Raw genomic sequence first — 12,082 nt, forward strand, 5'->3', positions numbered from 1 at the left:
CTCCTCCTTATGACACCCTTTTAGATACCTGAAAAGTGCTATCATGTAGCCCCTCGATTTTCTCTTTTTCCAAACTAAACAAGCCCAATTCTTTCAACCTTTCTTCATCGGTCACATTCGCTAGACCTTTAATCATTCTTGTCGCTCTTTTCTGGACCCTCTCTAATTTCTCCATATCTTCCTTGAACTGCAGTGCCCAGAACTGGACACAATACTCCAGCTGAGGCCTAACCAGCGCAGAGTAGAGCAGGAGAATGACTTCTCGTGTCTTGTTCACAACACACCTGTTAATGCATCCCAGAATCATGTTTGCTTTTTTTGCCACAGCATCACACTGTTGACTCATACTTAGCTTGTGGTCCACTATAACCCCTAGATCCCTTTCTGCTGTACTCATTCCTAGGCAGTCCTTTCCCATTCTGTATGTGTGAAACTGATTGTTCCTTCCCAAGTGGAGCACTTTGCATTTGTCCTTATTAAACGGCATCCTGTTTACCTCAGCCCATTTCACCGATTTATCCAGATCATTTTGAATTATGACCCTATCCTCCAAAGCAGTTGCAACCCCTCCCAACTTGGTGTCATCTGCAAACTTAATAAGTGTACTTTCTATGCCAATATCAAAATCGTTGATGAAGATATTGAACAGAACTGGTCCTAAAACAGACCCCCTGCGGAACCCCACTTGTTATGCTTTTCCAGCAGGATTGAGAACCATTAAGAACTGCTCTCTGAGTACGGTTATCCAGCCAGTTATGCACCCACCTTATTATAACCTCATCTAAATTGTATTTGCCTAGTTTTTTGATAAGAATATCATGTGAGACCGTATTGAATGCTTTACTAAAGTCTAGGTATATCACATCTACCGCTTCTCCCCTATCCACAAGGCTTGTTATCTTGTCAAAGAAAGCTATCAGATTAGTTTGACATGATTTATTCTTTACAAATCCATGCTGGCTGTTGCCTATCACCTTACCACGTTCCAAGTGCTTGCAGATGATTTCTTTAATTACCTGCTCCATTATCTTTCCTGGCACTGAAGTTAAGCTGACTGGCCTGTAGTTTCCTGGGTTAATCTTATTCCCCTTTTTATAGATGGGCACTATATTTGCCTTTTCCAGTCTTCTTGAATCTCTCCAGTCTCCCATGATTTTCCAAAGATGATAGATAAAGGCTCAGATATCTCCTCTATCAGCTCCTTGAGTGTTCAGTTCATGCCCAGTTCATGCCCGTTTGGTTTTGACCCTGATATTGAACCTTTCCTAGCTTTAAGACAGTTAGTGTTCCCTCTACGCCCACACTATTACGTTACTTTTTATGTACAGTTTAACAGGTTTAACCTTGAATTCTTTAAAATGATTTATTTTCTAGATGTGATGATTAACCCTACCTATTGTAGTTGTCCTTATGTGCCAGTTAGGAGTAGGACCCCATTATGCTTGCACTCCACAGACTGGTGTGTAAATCCTTGTTCCATGAAGCTTACAAGCCAATAGAGCAGTAGAGTGATTCTTTGCCTAAACTCTCCATGTAGCTGCTGTACCTGTGATTCTTTTTTCATCTTCGTTGCCCTCTTAGCCTCCAGTTCCTCAGAATTCTGCTGGTAATGCAGTGCCCAAAAAGCAAGCACCTTCTGATGTTCCCGTGGCCCTTTATACAATACCCCTATGGCTTTGTGCTCTGTGCCTCTGTGAGCATTGCTCTAGTACTCTGCTTGCATTCCTGTTTGCTGTCAGACAAGACTTCTGATCCTTACATTTCTAGCCCTGGTTGCTGTGAGATTCTGCCACATTTTATAGCATGTGCCTGTTTGTGACAAAATGCGGGGGGCATGTAAACATCTCTCGTTGCCATCATCAGTGAAGGTATATTTACCTAATGCTCTAGTACTTGACACGTGTTTGTGAAGAATCCTGGGAGGCAAGCCGTTTGGTCAAGAAGTCCATTTGCATGGCTTTTGTTCTTTATCTCGCACACAATTCAGCAGGGGGAAGGTGTTGGTTTTACTGTAATGGCTTTTACTGTAATGGGAGGATTCTGTTCCTAAGGCACTGAGCAGAAAGCTGCTTATTCAGCCATGCAGCATCCATCACATGTTTGTGTTCTTGCAAGGAGAACTTGACAAATCCACTTGCTCACCCAGTCAGCAAGGGTGAGTAAGAAAATTTCTTCAGTGGTGTGATGCCTAAGCCAGTTCCTACGGCCTGTAAGTCGTTATTAAAAAGTAAATTGTTTCTTCCCTTGGAATTGTGAAGATAACCTTCCAACTGTGAACTGAATATAAATGCCCCAGGGCTTCACAGTTCTAGTGCCCTGTCTTCTCGCAGCTGTGCTGGGATAGAGTGGCGCTCAGATTTATCTGTTTCCCTGCTGCTCCTCAGGCCCCACTGAGCAGCTGTGACCTCTTTGAGAGGAGAACTGATTATGTGGCACTGAGAGCCATGCAAGATCGCTGCTAGAGTGTGCTGCTGAGGCATGGGCTCTGCGGCCTGTCACTGAGTAGGAGAATGACACCTGTGGGGCGAGGAGGCTAGGCAGGGGGCAGAGGAGCAGTGACCTGTGCCATACTTGTAGGAGTCAGGAGGGGAAGACGAGTACAAGCAGCTGCTAGAGTGGGAGGGAAGGCAGAGCTGCGCACTTTTCAGGTGTCATCCCAGAGGGAGGCCGGTATGGCAGATGCCTCCATGTAGCATCCAAGGAGCAGTGCCCGTAGAACCCTTCTTTTTCCCCAGCAGCTGAGGACTGATGGCTAGATTTGTTACTAGGGAATTACTTCCCTTGGCCCCACCCTATGTCCTCATCTTCTCTCTCTGCTATATGTCAGGGGTGGGCTAGACCAGTGGTTCCCAAACTTTTCAGCATCACACCCCCCCTTTTGATATTTGAGAAACTCTCATGTCCCCCTGCCTCTCCTTTACCATCATCCAACCCCCCTTTTAACAAAAAATTCAATTCGGAACTTAAACACAAACTTGATCTAAAAATGTTATTTGAAATTAAAGATATGCACAAATAGTTTTTCTCGGACCTTTGCGGGTGCCTGGTGCAGCCTAGGCGGCCAGCTGCCTGAGCCCTGTGCCAGCCACCAGAGTTGCCCGTGCCAGCTGCCCACCCGCCTGAGCCCTGTGCTTCCAGAGCCCACCCATCCAAGCTGACTGAGCCCTGCACTGCCAGGGCCAGCCACCTGCCCACCAACCTGAGCTGCCCAAGCCCTGCAATGCAGGGGCCAGCGACCCAAGCCTCACCAGCCCCGCAAGTCGGCCACATAAGCCCCACGAGCCTCCCCTCCCCCAAAGCCAGGCACCCCAGTGCCCCATTAACTCCATCCCCCTCACACAAGCCAGGCACCCCCGCCCTCATCTAACCCCATCGTTCTCCTTCCCCTCCCCTCCTCACCCCTCCCTAGCCCACACTCATTCCCCTTTGCAAGAGGCAGCTAGCTCCATGTGGGTCTTTACTGGCTGCCTGCTTTTTATAGTGGCTGCGCTGGGTTGCCCACGTAAAATGGCAGGGGCTGAGAGCCGGAAGCAAAGGCTGGCTTTTTCTTCAGGTGGGGGTATGACGGGGGGGGGCTGTGTCACCTTGTGTTCCCCCCCCAAATTGCTTCATGCCCCCCAGTTTGGGAAGCCATGGTCTAGAGAGTACTTGGTCCTGCCATAAGGGCAGGGGGCTGGACTCGATGATCTCTCAAGTCCTAGTATTCTGCGATTCTATGCTAGGTTCATTTCTCAGGCTAGTCAGTGTCGGGTAGTTTTCAGGCTGTGTGTGGGCTTTGTGCAGCATTGATGGCATTCTTGCACCTTGGTTTACTTTCTTTTCCCTTGATTTGATGTCTCTGCTTGTAGCGTCACCCCGATGAATTATTTAGCTCAAAACAAACATAATTTCTTATGTACTGTCTGTATCTAGCCAATAGAAACTGCTGCCTAAGACTCTGCGTGTTTGTTAGTACAGCCTCTGCCCCTGGAGCCAACCCTCAGCTGTGCATTCTGCTTTCTGTTGAGACCGGAGATGGTGGAGTGGGGTTGAGTTACTTCTCAACCAGTGTTTAAGCAGACTTTTCCCTCCAACTTCAACGCCTTCATCTGCTCACTGTGATAAAAGACCAGACTCCCTCCTCCTTCTCACCTGTAGAAGATCTTCATTGCTGCTGTTAACACACTGTCAGAAGTTGATGGGAAATAAGTGAATGTACCTACTAATTTGCATTCCTCTGCTGCATTACTGAATTGGGCTGAAAGCCAAACTCGATGTGACTCATAGGACATGAAATGATGCTCACCACTTAGTTGTTTTTTATTTGGTTTTGAGACTAAGGGGCTATTGGGGAGTGATGGGGTTACTTTTTTTTGGACACTGTTGAGAGAATGGTGCTATGGATTACTCCAATCTGCCAGCAATTGCCTTGTGTGTGGTTTTTGCAAAATGTAAGATTCAAACCAGGACACATTCAATAGCAAAGTAAGCACAAATCAGACTTGTTTAGCAATGACACTGCAGCAGGGGCTCTTACAACAGACTTTCTCGTCATCCTAAAAAGCGAATCCTCACAGGATTCCGTAATCCAGTTCAGTGCAAATCCTACGTTCTTACATCTCCTTTTCTTTTAATAGCCCTTTTACCTGTGGACACTCTGACCCACAACCACCAGCCCGGTGTCTTACTCCTATGCTGGCCTCTCTATTTTAGGGCATATTGGATGAATGCCTCTATGCCCCTAGGAGCACATACTTTATGGTGGCTGTTAGTATGTTTCTTTGGCCTCTTCTTAAATAATACAGAACAAAAACATTTTTAGACGTGGGAAATAGCATTCCAATGACGTATTACCCCAACTGGCACTGTTTAATGGTTCTTCCTGCACTGCCCAGACAGACTGGGGTTGCTTCTTCACGTACCACCTCCTCTCGGAGGTGTCATGGCAATGAGGCAATTCGAAGCAGGCTAATGAGGTGCCAACGTGCATATTCGAAGCCTCATTAGCATAATGGCAGCCACGCAAATTTCAAACTACAGACTTCAAATTGCAGATTGAGAGTGAAGATGGGGGCAGCTTCAAAATAAGCACCCCACTTCAACATTCCCTTTCTCTGATCTAGTTCTGTGGGAGTAAGGGAATGTCAACGCAGGGCACTAATTTCAAAGCTGCCCCCATCTTCACTGTCAATCTGCAATTTGAAGTCGTAACAGCAACGAAGGGTCCTGTGGCACCTTATAGACTAACAGAAAAGTTTTGAGCATGAGCTTTCGTGAGCACAGACTCACTTCATCAGATGCTGGTCTTGGAAATCTGCAGGGCCAGGTATAAATAAGCCAGAGCAAGGGTGGGGATAACAAGGTTAGCTCAGTCAGCAAGGGTGAGGCTTACTACCAGCAGTTGATCTGGAGGTGTGAACACCAAGGGAGGGGAAGCTGCTTCTGTATTTAGCCAGCCATTCGCAGTCTTTGTTTAAGCCAGAGCTGAGGGCATCGAATTTGCAGATGAATTGTAGCTCAGAAATTTCTCTTTGGAGTCTGGTCCTGAAATTTCTTTGCTGTAGGATAGCTACTTTTAAGTCTGCTACTGTGTGGCCTGGGAGATTGAAGTGCTCTCCTACGGGTTTTTGTATATTGCCATTTCTGATGTCTGATTTGTGTGCGTTTATTCTTTTATGTAGAGACTGTCCAGTTTGTCCGATGTATATAGCAGAGGGGCATTGCTGGCACATGATGGCATAAGTTATATTGGTAGATGTGTAGCTGAATGAACCCACGATGGTGTAGCTGATCTAGTTAGGTCCTGTAATGGTGCTGCTGGTGTAGATATGTGGGCAGAGCTGGCAACGAGGTTTGTTGCATGGATGGGTCCCTGAGTTAGAGTGACTGTGGTCCGGTGTATAGTTGGTGGTTACCCTACCTTCAGGTCTCCAGCTTCCATCCCAGACACACCACACGATCCATCGTCTACAGCCAAGCACTAAGATATAACCGCATTTGCTCCAACCCCTCCGACAGAGACAAACACCTACAGGATCTCTACCAAGCATTCTTGAAACTGCAATACCCACCTGAGGAAGTGAAAAAACAGATCAACAGAGCCAGACGTGTGCCACGAAGCCTCTTACTACAGGACAAGCCCAAGAGAGAAACCAACGGAACACCACTAGCCATCACCTACAGTCCTCAGCTAAAACCTCTACAGCGCATCATCAGGGATTTACAACCCATCCTGGACAATGATCCCCCACTTTCACAGGCCTTGGGAGGCAGACCAGTCCTTGCCCACAGACAACCTGCCAACCTGAAGCAAATCCTAACCAGCAACTATACACCGGACCACAGTCACTCTAACCCAGGGACCCATCCATGCAACAAACCTCGTTGCCAGCTCTGCCCACATATCTACACCAGCAGCACCATTACAGGACCTAACTAGATCAGCTACACCATCGTGGGTTCATTCAGCTACACATCTACCAATATAACTTATGCCATCATGTGCCAGCAATGCCCCTCTGCTATATACATCGGACAAACTGGACAGTCTCTACATAAAAGAATAAACGCACACAAATCAGACATCAGAAATGGCAATATACAAAAACCCGTAGGAGAGCACTTCAATCTCCCAGGCCACACAGTAGCAGACTTAAAAGTAGCTATCCTACAGCAAAGAAATTTCAGGACCAGACTCCAAAGAGAAATTTCTGAGCTACAATTCATCTGCAAATTCGATGCCCTCAGCTCTGGCTTAAACAAAGACTGCGAATGGCTGGCTAAATACAGAAGCAGCTTCCCCTCCCTTGGTGTTCACACCTCCAGATCAACTGCTGGTAGTAAGCCTCACCCTTGCTGACTGAGCTAACCTTGTTATCCCCACCCTTGCTCTGGCTTATTTATACCTGGCCCTGCAGATTTCCAAGACCAGCATCTGATGAAGTGAGTCTGTGCTCACAAAAGCTCATGCTCAAAGCTTTTCTGTTAGTCTATAAGGTGCCACAGGACCCTTCGTTGCTGTTACAGATCCGGACTAACATGGCTACCCCTCCGATACTTGACACCAATTTGAAGTCTGCACTTTGAAATTCATGCAGCTGCCATTATGCTAATGAGGTGCTGAATAGGCACATTGGTGCCTCATTAGCCTGCTTCAAATTGCCTCATTACCATGCCTCCTCTGATGGAAGGTGGCATGTGTAGAAGCAGCCTGGGTGGTGGTGAAATTTTCCACACTGTTCTGTGGTATTTTAAGTGGGGTATGTTTAATATGTAAGGTATGTGGATTTTTTTTTTTCAGTCTGAGGAACTGTCACAGATTGGGGTGTCATTAGAGGAGATTTTGGAACAAACTGATAAAGTAAACACTAAAATGTCGCAGGACAAGATGGTGTGCACTCAAGAGTGCTGAAGGAACTGCTTTATGTAGTACATAACCTGTTGATTAAATCAGCCTCTGGACAAAGATGACTGGGGGATAGGTAATGTAAAATCAGTTTTTAAAAGGGCTCCAGAGACAATTCCAGCCAGTAAGCCTGACTTCAGTATCAGGCCAAAGCTATAGTAAAGAACATTGTCAGACACCTAGATGAACATGATTTGTTGGGGAAGAGTCAACATGGTTTCTGTAAAGGGAAATCATGCCTCGCCAACCTACTAGAATTCTTTGAGGAAGTCAACAAGCATGGAGACGAGGGATAGCTGATGGATATGGTGTACTTAGATTTTCAGGAAGCCTTTGTTGTGGTCCCATAAGCAAAGTAAGCTGAAATGGTATGAAAGGAAGGTCCTTTCCTGGATTAGTAGCTGGTTAAAAGACAGGAAACAACGGACAGGAATAAATGGTCAGTTTTCAGTCTGGAGAAAAATAAACAGTAGTGTCCCCTGGGGGTCTGTACTGGTACCAGTAGTGTTCAACAGATGATCCGAAAAAACAGTGGTAAAATTGGTAAATAATACAAAACTACTCAAGCTAGTTTGTCCCAAGCAGACTGTGAAGAGCTACAAAAGGATCTCACAAAACCGAGTGAGTGGGGAAACAGAATGGCAAATGAAAGTCATTGCCAATAAATGCAGAGGAATGCACATTAGAAAACATAATCCCAACTACACATATAAAATGATGGGGTCTAAAGTAACTGTAACCACTCAGGAAAGAATCTTGGAGTCCTTGTGGATAGTTCTCTGAAAACCGTCCACTCAGTGTGCAGCAGTAGTCCAAAAAGTGAACCAAATGTTGGGAAGCATGAAAAAAGTGATAGATAAAAATGCAGAAAATAAGATAATGCCCCTCTATAAACTCATGGGCTACATCTAAACATGCCCCTTCTGGAAAAAGGGGCATGGTAATGAGCAGCCTGGAAGATGCTAATGAAGTGTGGATGTAAATTTCCCATGCCTCATGAACATATCGCTACGTGATTCGGAGTCTGGAAGAAGCTCTTCCGGACTCCAAAATAGCTGTGTAGATGTGGGGCCCACAGGGATCTCCCAGAAGGAAACCCTCCTTCTGGAAGCCCCCTCTTGCTTCTCCCAGACTCCAAATCACATGGCCATATGCTAATGAGGTGCCGGAAATTTACATCCATCCTGTATTAGCATCTTCCAGGCTGCTCATATGTGTAGACACCGCCATGATACGCCCACATCTTAAATACTGTGTGCAGGTGTGAGTGTCCCATCTTAAAAAGATACATTTAAATGAGAAAAGGTGCAGGGAAGAATAACAAAAACTATTAGGGGAATGGAATGGCTTCCGTATGAAGAAAGGTTAAAAAGATGGGGGCTTTTCATTTTGGAAGGAAACAGATTGTGAGAGATGGGGAAACATATGATAGAGGTGGAGAAAGTAAATAAGTTATTTACTCCTCATAACACGAGGAGCAGGTCGTCAAATGTCATTCATAGGCAGCAGGTTTAGAACAGGTAGTATTTTTTTCAAACAATACACAGTCATCCTGTGGAACTCCTTTCTGTCGGATACTGTGAAGGCCAAGACTCTCACGGCATTCAGAAAAGACCTGGTAAGTTCCTGGAGGGTAGGTCCATCAGTGGCTGTTAGCCAGGGTGGGCAGTGCTGGTGTCGCTAGCTGCTGTTTGTCAGAAGCTGGGAGTGGGTGACAGGGTAGGGACCACTCAATGATTCCCTGTTCTGTTCATTCCCTCTGGGGCACCTGGCCTTGGTGGCCACTGGAGGACAGAGTACTGAGGTAGATTAACATTTGGACTGACCCGCTCTTATGGGTCACTATGGAGAATGTGGAGGATAATAAATCTTCAATATTTTATGATCAAGAGAAGATTCTGAATGCTTTCAATATTCATAGACTAATTCCACACCATTTTTAGGCTGCCCCCAGGTAGCCTGCAGTACCCTAGGGTTTTCTTTTAAAGTTGTAATGATTTTACTAGCATTCACCTTGTGTCACTTACATCTGACTTTTTCCAGGGTATGGTCTTCATTGCCATCGAGCCATCATTACTATCTGCAAGCTAATTGGGATCACAGACATGTATGCCAAGCTTTCTGGATCCAACAATTTACTTAACCTCACCAGAGCTCTCTTTAAGGGATTATCACAACAGGTAAATTTTACAATCCACATTTATTACCTTATTTGCTGAAGTCAAAGGTGGAATATGATCACCTGTGTGATCTAGCACAGTGTAAATTCTAGGTTCAAAAAGGAGCAGAGTTCCAATTAATTCTGCAGTTCCAGAAAAAACAGTTGGAGTTTCAGTCTCTTCTTTCCACCCCCTTAGCTATCATTAGTCATTTCCAGCTGTCCGTCAGTAACTCTTTTGCATTCGAGCATAAGGTGCCTCCAGGGGAAATCTGAATTTCTGGGATTAATTTGCTTTTATCAGTGACATTTAAAAAGTACAAACAGATAAAAGCTTTAATCCTACTTTTATTGCTATTATTTCTTCAGTCACATTTTGGATTTTCTGTGTTGGTGTATTGAACACAATCATTGCTTCTACTGAGAGCGTATCTACGGTGCCTGATATAGTGGGTAGGAAGCTATAAACCCAGCTGCTGTGGTCCAGTCCATAGTTAGCTGACATTTTAAATGTAGTCCGGAAAAAAAAATTGACATAGAAAATGTGAGAATCTATTGCTAGTCCAATTAAAGAATTGCAGGGTCTTCTTACAGCTTTGTTTTAAGCAGTGATAACAATATGTGGGTTATCCATGCGTTGTAAAAAGCTCGAGTGATTTGGGAGCGAGAGCCCAACTGACTGAAACTCTTTTAGAAATATGCCCCTTAGCTGGCAGGACTGAAATGTAGCAAAATGCTTGTGTGAAAGGAAAGAGAGGCTTGTTTGGTGCACCGTCGCCTAAGATGTTCAGGAACTTAGTTGTTTTTGGTGCACTGAGAGGAAAGCAGTGGGGTTTGCTGTTAGAAATGAATCCCTATTCTGAAGAATGAGCTCATATGCCCCTTGAGGGCAAGGGAGAGAGTGAAAATCAAGGAACAGAATTGCCTTGAGCAGCAGAGGTTACTACCTTGAAAATGGTGTGCAGGGGACAGCACAGCTGCTTTGTTGTTACTGCAGCAACAAGATTTCTAGTTAACTGCCTTGTATCATCAGGCAAATGGTAAGTGTACCGTGGTCCCATGGAGCTCACCATATGACGTCTAACAACTGGTTACCTGCACAGCCATGGGACCTACCTCTGAGGGGACAGTCATTTAATTTAACTAAACATCCATCCATTTTTGGCAGAGAGAGAACAATTCGACCCTGTCACTTGTATAATAACCATTGCTTTGCGCTGTTGCCATATCTTATTGCTGTATGTTGTTAACTATCCTGCAGCCTTTCCAGAAAGCACCACTGCTGGGAATGGTTTGAGTGCTTGCAACTCAGCATTCCAGAGGCTAGAGCATCACTGCCAAAGCGCACAGCCACATTCCCGCTGTTTGTGCCTTTCTTTGGATGTGCTACATACATTTACCTGTTCTTTACTTTACAAACGATGCCTGCAAAACTGATGCTTGTATGGCTACTTCTGCCATTTAAATAGGCAAACTGTGTTCAGCATTGGTGTGGAGGTAAACACAGAATGGAAATTATTTAGAGAGATCAAATTGAACTGACCCAGGACAAGACTGGCCTTTCTTGTGACAGTGTTTAAAGAATCTTTTTTTTTTTTTTTCTCTAAACACCCCCCCCCACCCCGCCCCAACCAGGAAACCCACCAGGAGCTAGCAGACAAGAAAAGCCTCTACGTCATAGAATTCCGTGAGGAGTGTGGCCCCCTGCCCATCATAGTTGCTTCCCCTAGTGGAGCCATCAGGAAGGAGCCAGAACCTCCGGTGGAGGTTCCCGATACCACACTGGAATGGGATGAAGTGAGAGCAGCCCAAGGAATGAAACGCTCTTCCTGGGTGAATGTTAAAAGGACAGTGTGGTGAAGAGCCGGGATCTGCCCATGCCAACCTTTAGAGAGGTACAGCAGCACCAGCCTCAAAGGAAGTGCAGCTCACACGGATGATTGGCTAGACATACAATTCAGCTCCATTCTGTGTTGCTGCTGCTCTGCCTTGCGCTCTCTGCAGGCTCGCTGGCTTTTCTCCCAACTTCTTTTGCCATTGGAGTCAACACATGGCTGCTGTGCAGTGACACTTGTTTCATATGGGCCGGTTCTCTGCTGCTGTCTCTAAAGTTGGTCTGTAATCAGGAGAGCCTCATTTTTCCTTTACAGATGTTTGAGAAACTATTAAAGTATTCCTAAAGTCAAATTGGATCTTTCTCATAATTGAATATGCTATTTTTCCACCGAAGCTGCACATGTTTCTGTATATGCCTTCAGTGTCTTGTGCCAGGATAGACCATACGATCATAGAATTCCAGGGCTGGAACAGACCCCAGGAGGTCATCTAGTCCAGCCCCCTGCCCAAAGCAGAACCAACCCCAGCTAAATCATCCCAGTCATGACTATGTCAAGTTGGGACTTAAAAACCTGTTGAGATGGAGATTCCACAACTTCTGTCAGTAACGCATTCCAGTGCTTCACTACCCTCCTGGGGAAACAGTTTTTCCTAATAGCCAACCTATTCCTCTCCCTCTGTAACATCAGGCCATTGCTCCTTGT

General features: G+C 45.5%; 1 protein-coding gene across 1 annotated transcript in view; it reads left to right on the forward strand.

The window, feature by feature from the left end:
• MRPS5 (mitochondrial ribosomal protein S5) overlaps positions 1-11,729 on the forward strand; it is a 121,006-nt gene extending 109,277 nt beyond the window's left edge. Inside the window, exons 10-11 of the mRNA XM_074989186.1 lie at positions 9,428-9,564; positions 11,178-11,729. Of these exons, the coding sequence (XP_074845287.1) occupies positions 9,428-9,564; positions 11,178-11,402 (362 nt within the window). The 3' untranslated portion in view covers positions 11,403-11,729. The remainder of the gene's footprint in view (positions 1-9,427; positions 9,565-11,177) is intronic.
• Positions 11,730-12,082: the final 353 nt, after the last annotated feature.

The sequence above is a fragment of the Carettochelys insculpta genome, chromosome 3 (assembly GCF_033958435.1).
Source record: "Carettochelys insculpta isolate YL-2023 chromosome 3, ASM3395843v1, whole genome shotgun sequence".
Lineage (NCBI taxonomy): Eukaryota > Metazoa > Chordata > Testudines > Carettochelyidae > Carettochelys > Carettochelys insculpta.